Raw genomic sequence first — 16,299 nt, 5'->3', positions numbered from 1 at the left:
ATTCTTTTCACATTATCCTTAAAGCTGAGGCTTTTGTAAACTTTCACAAGGAACATAACTTTTTGTTCTATTTTATATAACTCTTTATTCTGTTACTTAAGTTTCATTTAGCCAAGCATAAAAACCATGTAGAAAATACCTTGAAATACAGGTAGCCCTTAATTTACAACCATTTATTTAATGACCATTCAAAGTTATAACAGCCCTGAAAAAGGTTTCTTATGACCAGTTCCCACAATTATAACTGTTGCAGCATCCTCATAATCATGTGATCAGACTTTGGATGCTTGGCAACTGGCATGTATTTATGATGGTTGCAGCAGCAGCCCAGGATCCTGGGATTGTCATTCACAACCTTCCTAGGGAGTTCTGACATGCAAAATCAATGGTTGTAAAATGGGCCATGACTCAGTTAACCACTGCCTTGCTTAGCAATAGAAATTTTGAGTTTCATTGTGTTCATATGTTGAGGACTACCTGTGGCAACTCTTCCACTGTTTTATTCTTGAACTTTTCTCATGGTGGATAAATAATGCTGAATATAGATTTCTGACAGATGATGATCAACATTTACCAGCTAGTCGCTATTCAAAGATAACAGGAGTTCTCTACAAATAATATCAGTTGAAGTCCAACTCTGCTGGAAGACACCAAATGTTTAAATCTTGTCTTCCAGAAATATTGACTCTTTCTCAAGTGGCTTACAAGTGAAAGGAAACTTATATATAAAAGTCACATGTAGTTTTTGTAGTATTCTATAAATTTTTCATTACAAATTACCAAATATTTATAACAATTAAATAAGTGCAGTAAAATATTGAATTTTGTTAGAAAGAAGGACATAAAATTAACTTTTCATTTATAATTTAAATGTTAATATTCTTTGAAACTTTGGGTCCATTTATGACCCATTTTTGAAGAGCCATATACCAGAAGAGATTTGAGAAATGAGATTCTACCTTCTTAAAGCAGGATTATAATTTATGGTACATATCTTCATGTTTGTGTATGTTTTCTTACAGGTATTATCATAAGACATTCACAGCCTATCCAAGATCAAGAAAAGCCTTGATTCCTTTTATATTTTGAAGAACAGTTATCAGAATGGATGGGTGTTATGTGTTCTTTATTGTTTACATAAATGTTTTATTATTATTAAATATAATATATTAAAGTCCCTTGAATAATTTCATTTTGTATAATAGAATCCTTTTGGCTCTTAAGAGCATGAAGAATATTCATCAACTAATGTTCCCCTACCTGCATTTCACAGGTTGGCAACTAGTGCTGCTTGTCTGGGAAATTGGACTGTTATCACTATCTACTTTTCACAGAAAGCAGTGAAAATTAAGAAAAATTCAGTTAAGGGGGGAAAAGGGCTTGTTAGCTGTAAGCTTATTGCTCTATTTTGGTGTTCTTTCTCATAAAGACAAAGAAAACATTCCATAAAAAGTGATACTCAGTTTCATCTTTTGGTATTTCTTCAAATGAGTTATGGTTGTATATAATTATCATCAAAAATGTAATTTAACAGGTAATAGTGTTTTCTATAAGTGTGATCCTTGAGCTGAATATGACATCAAATAAAAATCAGACCTTTTGCGTGAAACAGAAAAATGTGGTTGTGATTTGTGGTTTTGATGATTAGGAAAAAAAGGGATAAAAGAAAAAAGGGATGGTTGTAATAATAGAATAAAAATGAATATTGTACATGTATTTATATTTCCTGCAAAGAAAATTGGAAGCTTCTTCTGTTTTTGCACTTTTGCTTTGCTTTCTTTCTTTCTTTCTTTCTCTTTTTCTTTCTTTCTGCACTTTTTTCTCTTTGTTTTTCTCTTTCTTTTTTCTTTCTTCTGCTCTTTATTAGTTTTATGTGCTTTGTAAAACTTTAAAAATTATTTTTAAAAAACACTACACGAAGCATCCTATCACTTTAAAAAAATTCTATTTACTTTTACCTGTCAAATCAAGAAATAGGAATCCATCTCCCATCTTCTTATCCAGATAGGTATTTTGTGTTAAAAGCCTAATATTTGGTGACTGAATGGATCCATAGCACAGAAATGGTTCTTCATTGCACTTTCTTGTTTTCTTGTACTTTTTTAAATTAGCCCTGGATTTTCTGAGTAGTTTCCACACATCCAGTTTTGACTTAGCTGTTTCAGAGTCCAGACAAGAAAGATCAACTGTTGCCACTTGGTCAAGTAGTCTCAAACTGCCAACAAGGGGGGAAAAATGAGCTGTTCAGTGCCCCTAACAGCAAAATTTCTATGCTTCTCAAGAGACACCTAAATTTCTGGGTATATACAGTACTGCATACAACAGCTCTGGCTCCATAGATCAGTTGACTAAAAGGTAAGGAATAGCAGAGATGACAAAACCCAGCATCTTCTCTATGTCCAAAACAGCTGATCCATGTCCTTAGATTCTGTAGTGTGTTTGCATGATTCTCCTGTTAGCTTGCTTCCAAATGAACTGAATACTATTATGCGGGTGCTAACCAATAAGGTTGGACAGTACAGTTTATTCTTTAAATAATAAATTCCAGCTGTTTTCTTGTAACCTTTAGTTTTATGTAATCTTTTGCAAGCAATTACTGGTTCTACAGCAGTGTTTTTCAAACTTGACAACTTTATGGTATGAAGATTTCAACTCCCAGAATTTCTAACTTCTTCTGCAAGAAACTAGTGAACAAATATACTTCTTTATGTAGCTGGATACTTGATTTCGTATTGATAGCTCCAGTTTGTGCAAATTGAAAGAAAAGTTGAGTATGGGTTCCCCACAGGGCTGTGTCTTGAGTCCATTACTGTTCACCTTGATGACCCATGACAGTTGTGCCAAGTCTGCTGTGAATCATATTGTGAAGTATGTGGATGACCTGACAGCGGTGGGGCTTATCCGGGATGACAATGAAGATTCTTATAGGGAGGAGGTGAAGGCTTTGGTGGGCTCGTACAATAAAAATAACCTGGTTTTGAATGTTAATAAAACAGAGGAGATCATTGTTGATTTTAGAAAGAGCCGGCATAGTTATACCCACTTTGTATCAAAACTGTAGCTGTTGAGGTGGTCAACAGTATTACGTTGCAGTTTTACAGTATAACAGGCCACTTTTTACAGAAGCACTGCATCACTGTTTGGTTTGGTGGTAGTAGTACCTCAGATAGAAAGTCCATACAGAGAGTGGTAAGGACAGCTAAGATGATTATAGGAAACTCACTTCCCATTATTCAGGATACTGCTTATAAGCGCTATGTGTATGTATACATCCAAACTAGACTGTGATGTTTCTCTGTGTCGTGTGTGTGTGTGTGGGTATATGTATATTGGTTATGTTTTGAGAGCTGAATGCAACAAAATTTCATTTTAATATATGCTGATTAGTGTACATTTCAAGTGACAATAAATATTCTATTCTATTCTATTCTATTCTATTCTATTCTATTCTATTCTATTCTATTCTATTCTATTCTATTCTATTCTATTCTAAATAAAATGTTGCTTGCTGATAGACCTAAGAAGTTTTGCACAAACAGGAGACGTCAAAGAGATAACATATCCCTCCCTTTTGACATTGCCTCCATCCATCACCTGTATCAGTCTTGTCCATCATGCAGTTCTCATAGATTTCTCCTTTCACTAAGGAATGCAATTGGCTGTATTGTATTGTATTGTATTGTATTGTATTGTATTGTATTGTATTGTATTGTATTGTATTGTTTTGTTTTGTTTTGTTTTGTTTTGTTTGTTTTGTTTTTTATTTAAATAAAGTGATTTCTTTATTTAATAAACTGGCTGACTTCATCATTCATTCATTCATTCATTCATTCATTCATCCATTCAACTGGATAATCCATTCCACCTTTGCAAAACAAAGTCCCAGAAAAAGGATACCCACACCACTGAAACCTTAGTAGGGGAATGTTAACTTTTTTTAGTTGCTTCTCTAAGATCTCAGTTTCTAACACACTTTTTTTCCTGAACATAAACTTCTGCAATGTAAGATTTTAAAAGATTGAAGCAGGGGTGGTGGGGGAATGTTCTGCTTTTGGATTTCAGCTGATTGATTCTCTTCATTGTTGATCTCTATGCTTGAGAGAAGTCTGTTTTGACAGATCTCAAAAATGTGCTCTCAGAAATATGTGATAAAATTCCATGCGTGTATACAGTATATAGATAGATAGATAGCTGTCATATTATTTCTTTCCACTCTGTCATCCATGTAAAGGTAGACTGAACTATGAAACAGATAATGTGTAGGCCAAAAGTTACTTTTATTAGAAAAACTATATTATTTTCATATGAATAGAGGATGCTGTCCAAGGCATTTTTGTAAATCTCATTCTTGGCATGATTTTGATCCTTATTTATCTGATTATTATCTTGGTAGTGGAGCTTCCCTGTGTCCTTCAAGTCCATCCTCTTTATCCTCTCCACAATGTGAAAGATAGTATGCACATTCAGAAATAATTCCACATTCCACATTCAGGAATTAGAAATAAGCAAATCAATTATGGACATGAGATAAGAAAAAATCCCACTAGACTTGTTACTAAACAATGGTCTTCAAAAGTCCAGTAAAACTGGTTTTTTTAAAGCAGGGGGTAGAGCAGCCAGTTCTGTTGAATAGGAGAAAAGATGTATTGATGATTCTGCTTCCCATCAGCGTGCTAAAGGTTTTCTGCTGATATGGGTTTTTTTACACAGCAGTGCTTTCTACTATTTTTATTACTTTGAAAGGAAGCAATTTTGGCAGTGAATTGCTATTTTCATGCAGCATTTATTGATTGGGATATTAGGGAGCTGGGTAAAATTGACCAGTTTCCTCTTATATCTCAAATGACAGAAAGACTGGTATACAGGTAGTCCTCACTTATCAACTCTTTGTTCAGTGACTGGTTGAAGTTAGAACAATGCTGGGGGGGGGGAATTAAAAAATAACTTCACAGCCCATTTTCAATCTTTGCAGCATCCCTCAATGACATGATCACCATTACAGTCAGTAAGTGTATTCCCTCCCCTCTGCCCAGAGCAAAGAAATTAGAGAGGGATTTCAAGAGAGTAAGCAGTTTGCTTTTCTACACATTGAAAGCAATCACGATTGCACCGGCAACAGGAAAGGGTCAGGCAAAGGAGAGATAACATACCGATGGAAGAATGGGAAAATATGCACTGAAAGTAATGAAATTTACACTATCATCTTGAAGAATGTTTTTTTTAATAAAATGATGTACCATTAGCACACTTCAAATTTATGTTGTAAATGTGAACAAGAAGGGACATTTTATCATGTTTGGTGGGTCTGTAAAAAGGCTAGAAAATTCAAATACATACACTAACTCAGAGGATTTTAATGATTAATATACAAAGGGGACCAAAAGTTTTTCTTTGGGGATTGATGGATTTTGATGATAATGAGACATCCATAAAGTCAGTACACTGGTAGTGTGTGTGTGTGTGTGTACACGTGGACACACATGCAAACAGAAGCCAAAAGTGTGAAACTAGTCTTGCCTCTTTCAAGCCAGAAAGTATAGTCATTGTCATGTTATTTCCTACTTGGTGAGAAATGTAGGAGTGGATCAACCACAATGAAGTGTAAAGCTTTGTAGGAAGAAAAATCCGATCTGGTTCCAAGCCAGGAAAAAAAGGCTGGAAATAAAATGGAGGCTGGCTAGTTGGAAAGAAGGTCTCTGTTTATTTGGATGCCAGAAACTTTAGTGATAGCAGTATGTTTCTGCCAGGGATGGCTGACAAAATGGCTGAGTAAGTGGATGGATCTTTATAGGGTTCTGGGGTTTTGTGATTGAGATGCTCCAGGGGGTTGTGCAATGTAGTGAGCCTTGTGTCTTACTATTTCAATGGTGGTGGGTTAATCCTATTATATCCTAAATTTGGGTGGGGGAATATAAATTCTCAATCCCATCAGTTTCAGCCTTAGGTATGAACTATAGCTGAAGGCATTTTATTTATGAATAGACTGGCCTAGTCTTTCTGAATGGATACAAAATTTGCATTCCTAAAGGTCAGGCTCTTCAAACCTCTTAGTTTGAAACTGTTTTCCTATGGCAGGAAGACTGGGGCTGCTTTCTGTTTTTATTAAGATTTTTTCTCCATTTCTCCTTTGGAGGAATATAATATTCTGCCTCTTTTAATATTCTTCAAAATATTTCATTCTCAGGTGGGGGGGGGATTTCCACAGCTTCAATGTGCTGCATAATCTACTAAATCTGTAGAGTTCCCTCCAGCATACTCGACACTCCTCCTTCACCCCATTGAGCTGAGCTATTTTTCGACACAGGTCTGCCAGACATTCAGAAGACCAATAGACCCATGTTCAGCAATAGCTCAAATGATGTGTCTCCATGCTGTCCCATCACTTGCCTCCAGGGGCTATTTACTGTTATTTCCTCAGTGCTGCTTAAATGTTATTTCCTCAGTTGATTCTTACTCTCCTCTGAGTTGCTTTTATTGTATACTCATTAAAATGACAATGAAGTATCCAGAGGTGCCTTCATATTAAGATAAAGGCTTTTTTTCTTTAGGTCACAATAGAATATTGCATTACACAAGAGATGAAATTTACAAGCATTACAACAATATCAGGGCAATATATTATTAGATGACATCATGTTTAAGACTATAAGCTTTTGAATTCACCAGAACTATTTGTCTGCTAAGCAGAGGAGGACTAGCACAGAGGGCAGATGTTTGAACTAAAAATCTACATTGTATTCAGAAAAATCAAGTATCAAGTATTGTATGAACTGGTTTGGGCAGAAAGGTGCAGTCTCCGTAGAGATTATTATACAATTTTATTTATTACAGTTATACATCAAATCTTGCATCACACCGTGGTTTACACAAAATAAAAATATAAAAGCCACAGAACAATTAAACAAGAGAATAAAACTTTCATGGTTCAAGGTTCCAATATGTATAGAATTTCATTCTCCCAATAACATCTGGCAGGGGTGGGCTAATTTTTAAGACAAGAAATATGTGTATATATAATTTAAGGTAATATTAATTGGCTCTCCTGGTTCAGTATAATTGAATTTACTTGCCCTACCTTCCTGGATAATGCATTTGTGGTTGTCAAGTTGTCATTTATAATCTTTTTTCACTGTTTTGCCAATGCATCTGATTTTAGGGAGACTGTTTGAAACTGCAAAACAGTGCAGAGACAGCCTAAAAGTGTAATACTGATATTTCTGACAAGTATGATGCGTCTCTGGCCAGACCAGTGGGTCAAAGACCCTTCATAAGAACAGTGCTTACTCCAAGAATCACATACTGATAACACTGGAAACATGTATTATTTTACTATCCTGGGTGTGAAACAGAAAAAGCATATTTTCCCATGGAGAGGATTCAGTCCCAAGAGGGGGGAGATTTGCTTTTCCCAGTCAGTCATATGCTGGTGACTGACTGGGGATCCACCGCCACAGTTTATAAGGAGAACCTTCTTTTCTGCCTCTTTTGAGCACAATTGAATTTATTGGCTTTTGGATTTATTGTCTATTATTGTTGTTATTGATCATCACACAGTCAGCCAGATGTTCAGACTGGGTTTGGCATTTATCACTGTTGTTATCATTTATGGGTAAGACCAGTGGTGGGATTCAAATAATTTAATAACTGGTTCTCCGCACTAATAATTTCTTCCAGCAACCAGTTCAGTAAACTGCTCAGAAAGTTAACAAGCGGTTCTCCCGAAGTGGTGCGAATTGGCTGAATCCCACCGCTGGGTAAAACACACCAGCAGCAGATCAACCACCACTGCCTTTTACCACCCTCGCTCCGAAAACCAAGTGTGACTTTTTTTTTTTGCCATGGCCAAAGCGCGTTGAACTTCGAAGCAACGCATGCCGGGAATTGTAGTTTTGCGGAAACTGCGTCGGAGGACTTCCTACGGTGCCCTCTCTAGAACATCCACTTCTTAAACCAACCGCAAGAAAACAGGGTTAAGGATTTGAAAATTCCCGCGACGGCTGTGATTTGCTCTCGCGAGACCTCGTCCCTCCACCATCTGATCCTCCTCCTCCTCCTCCTGCCGCCGGTGAGTGATCGCGGGGGGTGGGGGTGGGGGGGAAGGAAGAGGAGGTTGCTGCGCAGGCAGAGAGCGGGCGAGCGCGGTGACGGGCGGCTGAGTAGGCCTGGCCTAGGGAGCCCGCCAGCTTTCTTTAAACTGCTGCTGCGGAAGCGGGAGAGATGCGGCTCTTCTGAGGGTAATAATAACGCGAGCGGCGCGGCCCAGGCGGCAACACCCGCCTCCGAACAGGTACAGTGGGGGGGCGGGGGAGCGGGGGACAAGAGGCGCTTGGCCGAAGGAGCGAAGGGCTGAGCGGCCGGCTCGGTTCGGCTGTGGCGGGATTTCCCAGTAAGGCTCCGTTCGGCGGGCAAGAGGAGGGCCTTCGTCGGGCTTGTTATGTAACCGCCTGTTGGAGACACCCGAGGAGATCCGGGGTTGCCCTCGTTGCGTTGCGGCTTCGGAACCCCGCCAGGCTGAGCGGGGAGGGGCAGAGGGCGGCCTTTCCCCCCCTCCCCTCCTTCCAGTCCCGCCGCCCCGGCCTCTCCTCGCTGCCGCCAGACGCCGGGAGAGCCGCTCTGGCCGGGTCGAGCGGGTTCATGCCTGGCGGCAGTTTCAGACCGGGGTGGGCGGGCGGGAGAGGGAAAACGTGCTTCGAGCTACCGGACCTGAGGGAAGGCGAGGAGAGCGCTCGCCTTGCCTTGCCTTGCCTTGCGGCGCGCTCTCTCCTGAGGCCCTGCCCCGGTGCCTCTCATCTACTCTAGCGAAGGCAGCCTTTTTGTCTGCAGGCCCTCGTTGCTGGGCCATGCGTCTCCCTTCTTGGAGGCGTAATCGCTGAAACGAGATGAAACAGCCATATTTTTTATATATATATTTAAAAAAGAGTCTATCGAATCATAGGCCTGGCCTGGACTTTCCTGCTGCTTGGACAGTCTGGTTGGTTTTGTGATTGCGGAGGAGGCTGGGATTGGTTAATCGGTTGTTTATTTTCAACAAGCGTGCAACTTATTTCACGGAACCAGCAAGACTTTTCCGTTTACAGGGCCCAGTGTCATACTTTGTGCTTAATTCTTACTTCCCCTGACAGAATAAGGCAGCGATCATGAAATGCTGCCCAACGACTTTGTAGAATTTGAACTGACAGACTGGATTGATGCTTCCCCCCCCCCCACACACACACACATCACTCTATTGCAAATTTTGGTAAGAGCGAAGTTATCCTAAAAGTAATAAGACTGAGCTCTTTTGTGCATTTGAAAATGTCCCTATCCCTGAAGTGTGGAACCTGCTTAGACCAGCAGATCTGACAGCTAGGTAGGAAGTTCCGGGTTGCTCAGCTTTTAGCTGAGGACAGATATAAACAAGCTGAGCTCTTAAGGCATCTGTGTTTTAAACATGTAGACAATTATCAGGATTGCATTTGAATTTGATCTGCCTTTCCAGAGTCAAAGTAATTAATGAACATGAAGACTATTGTCGGTTTATGCTTTAGGAATGACAGGAAAGGAGAAGTATGCTTCAGTAAGAGGAAATACAGTCACAGAATGTATTGGAGTATCCTGATTTCCAACTAATTCATAAATGTTGGTAAAATGTACAAATAATCAAATTGTTACCATATCAGCAGCCTTTGTCTTGAAGTTAATCTGTATCCAGAGACTGCTGCATAGTTGGCTCTTCTAGATTAGGAAAGTTGAACACATGAACTATTGGGGTCCCCTATGAAGAAAGATTTTTCAAGTGATCTCCGAAGCTAAACATTCTTCTCTGCTAGTTTGGTTAAACGATCACATTATCTCAACACATGTAGCTGCATATACTTTGTGGTAATAAGAACTGCAAAATGTATTTTTCTCATTCTTATTGTCACTAAAGATTGGTATTTGATGACCCTATTTAAAGTGAGGTGGGAGGGAAGGGCAAAATAGTCATCTGCAGGATAGTGTTAAGGATTATCTGAAGTATCTGGCAGATAAAATCACTCAGATCTGGGGTTCTGTCTGGGAGAAGACTACCCTATCCAGAAGCACCAATGGAAAATTCCCAGATCTAAGCAATCCCATAACCCATAGCTATTTGGTCTAATTAGGGTTGAGCCTAACCCTAAATTTGATCCTTCCCAAATTTGATAGTGTTACCTGATTGGCTTTCAGTAAAATTGCATGTCAGCAGCATATTTATGATACCTAAACTTATGCCAGCAAGACCAGCAGCTTCATGCAGCAGCATTAAATAAAATGGGAAAAATCAGAGTCTTGCAGAACCCTTCAAAATAGGTCATAAGGACTAGACCTCTCTCTTACCAGTGCCAATTAAAACCAGAGGAAGGAGACCCATCACAACAATGTTGTGGACAATCTGCAGGATCATCTCCTGCCTTCCTCCCACCGTCTGGTGCGCTCACACAGAGCGGGCCTCCTCAGGGTGCTGTCAGCCAGACAATGTCGGCTGGTGGCCCCCAAGGGGAGAGCATTCTCTGTGGGAGTCACCACCCTCTGGAATGGGTTGCCCACTGGCCTCAGGACAGCCCCAGACCTCCTCATCTTCCGCCGTGAATTGAAGACGTGGCTTTTTCACCAAATGGGCTGAATCCGTAGGGGTGATTTCAAACAATTTTAATAATTTTTAATTGATTTTAATTTAATTTTAAACTTACCCACAGAAGACAAAATAATAGCTAAAATCACAGAATGTGCAGAATTGGATAAGCTCACAAAAGAAATACAAGAGAAAGATGATACTGATTACTATTTAGTATGGCAAAGATGGTACAACTGGCTGGAGGTAAAAATAGGAATATAAAGATGATTTTCGAGTACTCAATAGAAATGCATAGAAGTAAATAAGGAGTCAATTATATATGTACATATACAACTAAGTAAATAGGTGACTGTAAATATTGATACAAATAGAAATATGAAAAATAACCCACCGTTGTAATATCTTCTAAGAGTCAGTCATTGGACTGAATTGATGTGTGTTCGTTTTGTATGTTGTTTCAATGTATCTATGTTGGTTTTGTTTTTTTCTTTTTATTATTAATAAAAACTATTAAAAAAAATTTAAATTTAAAAAAAAATAATAATTTAATTTTAAACTGATTTTAAATTGTTTATGTAATTCTCTGTTTGTTTTGTAAGCCGCCCTGAGTCCTACAGGAGAAGGGCGGCATATAAATTGCATACATACATACATACCATACATACATACATAATAAATAAAGAAACAATGTGCCCCTGCTCTTAACCATTTGAGCCAGTCCAGAAGAATACTATGATCAGTTGTATTAAACAACACAGAGAAAAAAGGAGGACCAATGGATGTACTACCTCCAATGTGATCCCATCAGAGATCACTCAGAAGTGACTTTAATGCCATCTCAATGCTATACATAGGCCTGAAACTCATGGAAGTTGATTAAGATAATTGTTTCCTCCAGAGCCCTCTTAAGCTGCAGCTTGATCATCTTCTCTACAACTTTCCCCTCAAAATAAAGGTTGGAAACAGATGGAAATTATTCAGTACTATTGGGTCCATAATAGCTTCTTGAGTACAGGCCACCCCATCACTGAAGAATGAATTTTGGATGAAACCATAAAGTATTTCCTGGCAGAACTAAGCCAACTAGAAAAGACCTGGAACTAATTCAGGCAACCATGCTCATGGCTTCAAAGACCCAATCTATATCCTTGGGACCAACAAGCTCCAATTCTTTCCCTATAACAAAGACTCTTTTGTCTCTGGTTCTTTTGGCTCTCCCACAGGAACGGATAAGGTTGGCTTGCTACAGGTCACTTATATTTGATGTACCTTCTGATACGACCCAGGGGGGCATACTTTCTATTCCGCTGTTTCTATCCTAAGATGCAAATGGTACTATCCTTGCTTGCCTTTACAAGGTGCCGAATACCTGATTCTCCCAGCATGAAGCCAGATGATTAGTTGAATCCATTTTAAGTGTTTTATGTGGCTAGTTAAATACAGGATTTATTAGTTGTGGATACATAAGCTGTTTCTGGCGCAATATATTTTAATTGCTCTATTTGTTGATGTTTTAGTTGATTGTTAGCCACACAGTGGCATGGGACATGAATGAATAATAAATAAGTTGTAAGCTGAAGTATCTTCATTGTCATGAATAAACATTTCTCTGGTAAATGTTTTAAAATAACTGGATTTTTTATTGTTAAATGTAGAACCCAACAACTCAGTATTTTTACATTCAGATAGCTAGCTACCGATAAATCAAGACAAAATAATTATCACAAAGTATCATTACAAAAATATTTTGTGGCCTTTGAAGAAAATGTATTTATGGCTTAAGGAAAGTATTGTAGTTATAAAAGTTCACTGAAGGAATCAATGTACAATTTTATTATCTTTTATTATGTATAAGATACGTAATTCACAATTTCCTTTCTGTCACATATACTAGCTTCTTGTAAGCACAATATATTGTAGCTTAGAATATTTTTAAGATATTATAATGTTGAACAAGAGGGCTAAATAGTGTGTAGAACATCATATTAGTATTGTCTTCAGTACCGACCTTGTTATTAACAGCATTTCCCCAAAATAAAGCCGCCTTTCCTGATTTCTGAAGACATCAGTGCATTTTTAAAAATTAAGCACATGCTTTTTTTTCTTCTACAAATAATCTAGATGTCAACCAAAAAAACCTTTAAGGAAAATAAATCTAGAAATGACAATTGGGCTATCCCAAATGGTCTGGGCAGTTTTTGGCATTCAGTGAAGCTGGTAACAAAGAGCTCCTTAACTTCAGTGGTGGTGAATTAAGGACATAGATTCCAAGCTTAATCCAGTAAAAGCATAGCCAGTTGAGGCATTCTACCAAGTAAACAGTTAAAGCAAGCTCAAACTGACTATTCACAGTTATGCTGTGCACTTGTGGATAAACCTTTACATACTTTTCTGGGAGAAATTGGGGTTAAAGGTATACTGGAACTATTAACATTTATAATTTGACTTATTTAAAATTATTTTATTTTATTTATTTATTTTGTTGGCAGGGTGATGTCTCTGCTTTTTATTATTATTATTATTATTTTTTATTAAAAAGTTTTGTAGAAAATACAAACATTTCCCCCCCCCCATCCTTCCCCCCTCAACCCCTCTCTCCCCTTTCCCACCCCCCCTTTCCCTCCTTCCCCCCCACCCCCCTCCCTAGACTTCCCAGAAGAAGCACAGGGTATAGCATTCACAAATCAAAAGCTAGAATATGCTAACAAATTGTTACATTTCATATTCTCCCTAGATCCTTAACTCCTTATAATTCAAAAAAACAAACATAAACTACTTAAAGTTACTTCATTCATATGCTATATGAATCTTCTTATTCGGATACTTCTTCTGTATGTAATCAATCCATCTTCTCCATTCCAATATATATCTTTCATTTGAATGGTCTTTAAGATATGATGAAATTTTCGCTATTTCTGCCAAATGCACAACTTTTAATGTCCATTCCTCAATGGTGGGTGGATCTTCCTTCTTCCAGTACTGTGCCACCAGTAACCTGGCAGCCATTATTAAGTTCAAAACCACCTTATTTATTTAAAATTTATTTAGACTTATTTAAAATTATTGTTCATGGAATTATATTGAAAATTTTGCAGGCCTGAGCCATATTCCCAACTCTTAATTAATTTGTTTTTTTGTACTTTGTAATTTCTTAAAACTGATTTAAAATAAAAAAAACAAAACTGTTCTCATATTGTTAAGGTTGCATTTTAAAATTTAAAATTAAAATAATATAATAAAGGGCTATATATTTATATTTACAAGTATAAAAGCAGGTATTTGTAGTACAATAATATAGTCACTTGTACTATTATTTCATTTCACTAGTCAAGATAGTATCCTAAACTCTGAAATTTAAATATATATGCTTTTTCACGTTTGAAAAGAACATTGACATTATGTTAATCTGAAACAGATTTAGTTGTTCATAATCTTCACCTCCCATAGCCAACTAAATCATAACCCTTCATTGCCATCAATGTGATAATTCATAGAAAGAATGGACAAGTGGCACACATATGTGTCTTGTTAAGGTCAAGCATTTGCGTTACTTTGACTTGCAATATGTAGCACTCTTATGCTACTTGCCTATAAGAGTGCTGCTGATAAATTGTGAAGCCAGGTGAGATGATTTTGGTGCTGGCCTTGTCTATCCTGAGCCCATTAGGCAATGTCAGATATTAATAAAAGAATATTTGTATCTCAGGGTTGACATGAGGGGTCCTTGGTGCTCTTGGCTTGCTTGTTTTCTTGCAGACAGTTCGTTCCCTAACTAGGTAACATCATCAGTGCTGCACTTATGTCACCTAGTTTAGGTAATGAAACGTCTGCAAGAAAACAAGCAAGCTCAGAGAGCACCTCATATCAGATATTTGTAAGATTGTGACTGATTCTGGTAAATTTTGTCTAATAGCTTCCATTGCCTAAGTATGTTGATGTACCCCTGCCCTATCTGTAACATCTGAGCCCTAAACACAATGGCTGTACTTACCTTGTCTGCTGAGTGAATCAGATCTAGCTCCTGGGCATAGAGCAGCACCCAACAGTGCTTAGGTGCAGACTGAAGGTATTGGCTGCTGCAGCAGGAAACCTCTCCTCAGTCTAATCTATTACTAAGAAAGTAGGAAAAGCTTAAGATCTTAGATAAAGTGGACATTTGTGTAAGAGGCCCTCTCTGCTTCAGCCATACGTAATACTGCCTACTGAAGGTAGGAAAGAATTATTTCATATCTTTCCCCCTACTAAGTCAGGCCTTAGGGAGAGACAGCATAATATGGCTGTTAAAAATTGCCTGAAATAGTCTAATTTTACATCCTAGAACTGTAGTATTCCTGGTTCCTCCAGCTCTTTAACCTCAGCAGCTTTAAACTGAAATTCAGAAAAGGAGCAGCTGTTCTACTTCCTAATCATCATCCTCTGAATTGTTTAGAGAGGGGATGAGGTGAGAGAGCAATCAATACCACCACTTTGGCAGGGAATTTAGGGGAGGAAATGCCTCTGCAATTACCCAGACCCTAACCCTTGCACCATTTATTTAGCTGTCATTTGTTTATACCGATCAGAATTGATGAAAGTGTTTTTTTTTAATGCAGGAGATAGAGTAAGGGGGAGAGGAAACAAACAGGAAAAAAAATTAGTTCTCTTTTCCCCCTTTAGCCCTACTAGACATATACTCTTTAAAATTAAAGAGACTTTAAAAAAAATAATTAAAATCTGAATTTCTTTTAATGTATTATGCCACAGCCTTGGTCATTTATTTTATAGTACAGTATTTGTAATTACTTGCTGGCACTAACTGCTTATTTGAATAAACTTCCCACTGCATTTTTACAGTGAAACATGCGAGACCTAACTGCTCATGTAACCAGCTGTCTACTGCAGTTTCCAGATGTGACTATACAAGCACTTGGAGAAGATGAGATAGCACTAGATTGTGTACTTTATGGGAAATTCACAGGAGGTAAACATTTGAACCTACACTTCTTAATTAAGACTACAAAAGATGTATTGTGATATGCATGATTAAATATTTCTGTGAGGGCAAAAGAAGATGTGGTAGAGAAGATGAATTGCATGATTCTACAATTTAGTATAGGAAGGACTTTTCTTTAATTAGCACTTCTGTTGTTGGACATACTGCCTTTTATATTTCTTTAAATGCAAAATATGATTGTAAAACTACAGCAAGTTTATCTGTATAGAAGATAAAATTTATTATAAGTTAAACAATCTACATTGGCTTAACTGTAGCTCAGTTCTGAAGTTTAATTAGTCAAATGTTAATAGCTTTAAAAATAGCTTGGATTCTTATTATTTTTAACTGTGTTGCAGTTGCAGTTTTCAAAGTATTTGTTGATAATTGGCTGTCATTTATTAATTCAGAACATCAACAAACTGTTGAAAGTGTGCTAATATAACATTGCTGTATTTTTCACCCTGTAGATACCTTTGTGACTTAAAATATCCAGTAACAAGTACCGTATTTTTCGGTGTATATGACACACCTTTTTACCCCCAAAGAGGGGGTGAAAATCTGGGTGCATCTTATACACTGAATGTAGCCCCGCCCACCCGCCGGCCCCCACCCTTCGGCCATTTTTGGGCTTTAAAGCACTTTCAGGCGGCAGGGAACCGAAGGGAACAGGCGCCTGTCTGTTGTGGTCTGGCAAAGGCCTTCAGGTTGAGCCCCAATGCAGACCGGCCCCCGGCCCCAACCCCTCCAG

General features: G+C 38.0%; 2 protein-coding genes across 4 annotated transcripts in view; both read left to right on the top strand.

Moving 5' to 3' along the window:
- Window positions 1-3,794, top strand: part of SRD5A2 (steroid 5 alpha-reductase 2) — a 30,378-nt gene extending 26,584 nt beyond the window's left edge. The window contains exon 5 of the mRNA XM_034427283.3: window positions 1,023-3,794. Within this exon, the coding sequence (XP_034283174.1) occupies window positions 1,023-1,089 (67 nt within the window). The 3' untranslated portion in view covers window positions 1,090-3,794. The remainder of the gene's footprint in view (window positions 1-1,022) is intronic.
- A 4,082-nt stretch (window positions 3,795-7,876) lies between these two features.
- The window catches only part of AHCTF1 (AT-hook containing transcription factor 1), a 50,227-nt gene continuing 41,804 nt past the window's right edge, over window positions 7,877-16,299 (top strand). Inside the window, exons 1-2 of one of the 3 annotated variants that reach the window (XM_034428197.3) lie at window positions 7,877-8,065; window positions 15,410-15,536. In XM_034428197.3, coding sequence (XP_034284088.2) covers window positions 15,416-15,536 — 121 coding nt within the window. In that variant the 5' untranslated portion in view covers window positions 7,877-8,065; window positions 15,410-15,415. Of the gene's footprint in view, window positions 8,288-15,409; window positions 15,537-16,299 lie in introns of all 3 variants that reach the window. The other 2 variants (XM_034428196.3, XM_034428198.3) reach the window with 2 other exon arrangements.

Source organism: Pantherophis guttatus, chromosome 1, assembly GCF_059756535.1.
Source record: "Pantherophis guttatus breed Tessera chromosome 1, ASM5975653v1, whole genome shotgun sequence".
Lineage (NCBI taxonomy): Eukaryota > Metazoa > Chordata > Lepidosauria > Squamata > Colubridae > Pantherophis > Pantherophis guttatus.
This window is presented reverse-complemented; position numbering and strand designations above follow the sequence as displayed.